General features: G+C 37.7%; 1 protein-coding gene across 1 annotated transcript; it reads right to left on the bottom strand.

Moving 5' to 3' along the window:
* Nucleotides 1-1325: 1325 nt before the first annotated feature.
* LOC145102681 (calcium-dependent mitochondrial ATP-magnesium/phosphate carrier protein 2-like) lies at nt 1326-3805 on the bottom strand. The gene is made up of 4 exons (XM_079040137.1): nt 2954-3805; nt 2025-2804; nt 1835-1925; nt 1326-1763 (listed from the first exon to the last, which is right to left on the bottom strand). Exons 1-4 carry the CDS (start codon nt 3402-3404, stop codon nt 1571-1573), a joined length of 1515 nt encoding a protein of 504 aa, XP_078896263.1. The 5' UTR covers nt 3405-3805; the 3' UTR covers nt 1326-1570.
* Between the last annotated feature and the right edge of the window lie 254 nt (nt 3806-4059).

Here is a 4059-nt window from a genome sequence, read left to right as displayed (position 1 = left end):
GGCAAGTCATTCAGGCAAAGGGAAGGTGACGCCTTTCTTCCAGCGGTTTTCTTGAAGTTGTATGTGTGTTTTGTGTTTGTTTTAGTTTGTATTATTCGAGGAGTGTTGTCATGATCTATAACAGATATTTTGTATGCTGTTGTTATTGTTTGTTTTTCTATGGTTGATGATGTATGGTTGTCGATTCGTACGTTCTCCTTGAGGCGTTAATTGAAACTTGTTGCTTTGAGTATTCATTGATTGATTGTGTGGTTGCAAGTGATTTGAAGTTGGAAAGAACAATGGCATGTTTGCTTTTACACTTTGTAGTTTCGAATTTGTAGATTGGGTTTTATGTTGCTGACACTTTACAAATGTCAAAAATTGGGTCAGAAGTCAAACCGACCAGAAAATGACATTTTTGTGAAACCAGAATTGATGGAAAGAAAAAGTTGATGAAGATTACCTTGATGGTTAAGCAAAAAGAAAAAAAAAAAAAAAAAAAAAAAAAAAAAAAAAAAAAAAAAAAGTAGAGCGGTGGTAAAGTATGAAAGATTTTGAACTGTCGAGCTGTTTCGAAGGGCCTCTGTCCAACCACCCCAAAAGGGTTTGAGGTATGTAGGGAATACAATACAAAGAGCGAAAACACTTTAACGAATTAAAGTTTGATCTAATTACTGTATCGGGTAATGAAGTTTGATGCAATTTAGATAAACCTTATAATATTACACCATAGCAAACCATCACACCTTAATTTAAATGCTAAAAACCAAGGGTTGTTTCTTGATGAGCTTAATAGGTTAAGTACTTATTCGTATAGACAACTAAATATACATGGTTGTTTCTTATTGTTAATTTAGATTTCATCAATCATCTTTGACAGTTAAAACTCACACGGGTATCAAGTATTCAAGTGGGATTATAAGCTAAGCCTGAAAACTTGCCTAGAAGCTGTAGAGTGTATATATTGATACGCTAGTTTTATTGCATTGATGCTATCAATATTCTTTGTTGATCATATACGCTATGTTTGTCCATTCTAGTGTCAAAAAATATTTTAAGAAAAGTGTCCAACACAAATCTTTTTGATATCCAAGGTTTTAATTATCGAATAACATTTCGATTAAGTTCATCCTCTCTAACATTGAATGAATTGTTAGACTTCCAACTATTGACACAAGATGTACAAAAGATTAGGTCAAGTGGTAGTCATACTCATATTTGTTGAATCTAAAAGTCTTTCTTTCTTTCTTTCTTTCTTCTTGCTTGAATAACTTGTTTTAGATACCATGGAACAAATACAAGTTAAAACATACACACTTTCCAAAATTCAACATGTATCAATGTAAAAAAGAATCAGCAAGTTGTAATGTACTCAATTTTGGCATATGACCTAGTTGCAAGTATACATAGTTCTCAACAAATAGACAACAGGAATGAGATATTCAATGATACCCCCTCCCTACAAATACCCCGCAAAATTAACACCTATCATGTAACTCAAACAATGGCCATTATACAATTACCATTCTTATTCTTATTTCTCATCATCATCATGTCAGTACCACCAAAATTACCACAACACAATCAATCATTCAAGATCTAAACTGTTCTTCATTGTCTCATAAACCATATATGTAATACTAGCTGCTGGAACAACTTTAAGAAGATTTGGTAAAAGCCCTTTATAGAATCCTCTCATTCCTTCTTTCTGATACGTTCTCATGAAGACATCAGACATCCCGTTATACGCAGTCGATCCACCTGGCGCTTGTGCCTGCATCCTGATAACCACAGTATCAGAACACAACACAGACTCCAGACATATATCAGATAAAAGCAAATGCAAAGTTACCTTGTTCTGACAACCTGCAAAGGGTAAACAAAAGTGGCTCCTAGAGCCCCGGAAACTGTCCCACAACCTAATTGCACCAAAGGCCCAGGTTCTGCATCATAAAATTAACCGAAGATTCATCATTATCATGTCAAAATAGGGTGTGAGTTGTGTGTAATTGAGATGAAATATTGATAATTTATATTCATACCACTGTCTTCAAGAATGTATGTTCTTGACATTTCTTTCAAAGTCTCATAAGCAGCTAAATCAATTCCAGCATAAGGAATAATTCCGAAAAGAGAAGGTACAATCCCTCTGTAAAAAGCTCGAGGTCCTTCATGAACCCATATGTCCTTTGAAAGCTTTCCCAAACTAGGAACTTTTGTGTTTACAGAAGCGAAAGTTTGTAACCGGGTTTTGACTAAATCCATTGGATATATCGCTGTTTGTGCAACAGCTCCGGCCATACCGCCGGCGAGAAGACGACCGGACGTTCCGATATCGCCCTGACCTTCTTCCCCTCCGATGAAGTTCTTCAACATTTCGTAAGTGTAAAACTTTATAGCGCTTTCAGGGGCGACTTTAACAACGTTTAGTCCATTACCTCTGAAGAAAGATAAAACCCCACCTTCTTTCCATATGTTCTTGACTGCGGATGCGATTGATGCGTTTGAGGTTTGGACTTGGAGGAGGACTTTCAGGCGATCAAGAGGAGCGGTGGCTGTACGGGAAGCAGCTCCGGCAACCCCACCTGCGATCAGGTACTTGCTGGCGGGAACATGTTTGTTCATGCCTGCCGGAATTACAGGTTGTTCTCCGATGTCTACAAGATAAACTCTTTCCCAGTATTGGTAAATGTTCTCGATAGTTGCTTCGTGGGGATAGAGAAGAAGAAAGTCTCTCCATTCTTCGAAAGTTATGATGCCATTGTTGTCCTTGTCAACTCGCTCCACGAAGCTTGCTAGTTCGTCATCGTCAAGTTCTATCCCTGCAACAGAAAAGCTGCCATGGCTAATAAGAGGAAGACAACTAGAAGGGTGTTTGAATTTGTTCTTGTTGAGAAGAGAATTATAAACTTCATGGAAAAATTGGAAGTAAATTGCAGAGAAGATAAAAGGGGGAAGTATGGTAGAATACCAGCCTTAACGAGAGCATCATAGAGCTCTTCCGGCAAAATGCAACCATTATGTTCGACATCAATGGCTTGGAAAATATGATAAAGCTCAAGCTCCTTGTCATCCATGTACCTTCTGAACTCCTGATAATCAACTCTCCCATCCCTATTTGCATCGCAAACCCTAAGTAACTCTTTCGCGTACTTGTAATCCGCCGGAATTTGCATCGCCGATAGCCCTACCTCGATCTGCACAGAATCCAAGTACCCTGCGTTTGATGTATCGAAGAAATTAAACAACCCCCGAAATCGTGATTCTCTCTCGTCTTTTGTCTCTCTCAACGCCAATAACACATGTTCGATTGTCACCGGTCCCTGCTCCTTGACAGGATTACAGCATCCCGCCGGTAAGTCCCTTGCGGAAGATGGACGCCGGTGGTGATCTCCGACATGCTTAATCGCAGATGATGCCATCAAGAAATAAACCCTCAATTGCTCGAAAACATATCCCAAAATTGCTATAAGGGAAAAGATCTATATGTGGAATTAGGTTCCAAGAAATCAAAACGCATACAGTAGATATAATATTGGAAGATTCTTTGAAAGTTAACCGATAACTTGACCCAATCGATTCAAAGTAAGGGCTCAATCTTTCCGGGTCAAAATTGTGGAGCTTTTGTTAATGGCGCATGAGAGAGGCCAGGGGGTTAAAGTGAGTGGGGTGGAAAGACCCGATAATACAGGGGGTATGTTGAAATCGTTCAAAGAAACCTCCACACACACACATTAGTGCGTGTGAGAGAGAAAAAGCGAGAAATGGGGGAAATGAAGGTGACGATGGTTAGAGTAAATTATACTACGCGTTATCTGTGTGTGCGAAATTTTTGATCAAGAATCTTTTATGGAAAGGAGATTTTTATTTTTAATTCACGAAAAAAAAATTTTGAGAGGAGATTTTGTTATAAATAATGTTATATTTTAGAGGTTACAAAACCATGGTATATTCCATTATTCGTATGTTTATACTTTATGCCAATAGTTGTTGTATCACAAGATTTAAAGATGTATTTATAAAAACATATTTAATCTAATTTATTATCATCAGACTGACATACTTCGTAACAATATC

Source organism: Lactuca serriola, chromosome 4 (genome assembly GCF_051521515.1).
Source record: "Lactuca serriola cultivar US96UC23 chromosome 4, Lser_US96UC23_V15, whole genome shotgun sequence".
In the NCBI taxonomy this organism is placed as follows: domain Eukaryota; kingdom Viridiplantae; phylum Streptophyta; class Magnoliopsida; order Asterales; family Asteraceae; genus Lactuca; species Lactuca serriola.
The sequence above is the reverse complement of the archived record's forward strand: the minus strand, read 5'-3'. Positions and strand labels throughout refer to the sequence as shown.

Bases quoted from the DNA above. Each gene is read 5' to 3' on its own strand.
- LOC145102681 (XM_079040137.1), bottom strand. From the start codon at position 3,404: ATGGCATCATCTGCGATTAAGCATGTCGGAGATCACCACCGGCGTCCA. The intron at 1,926-2,024 runs GTATGAATATAA...TTTATGATGCAG, and splicing joins ATACATTCTTGAAGACAGTG to AACCTGGGCCTTTGGTGCAA. The intron at 1,764-1,834 runs GTAACTTTGCAT...TGTGGTTATCAG, and splicing joins TTGCAGGTTGTCAGAACAAG to GATGCAGGCACAAGCGCCAG.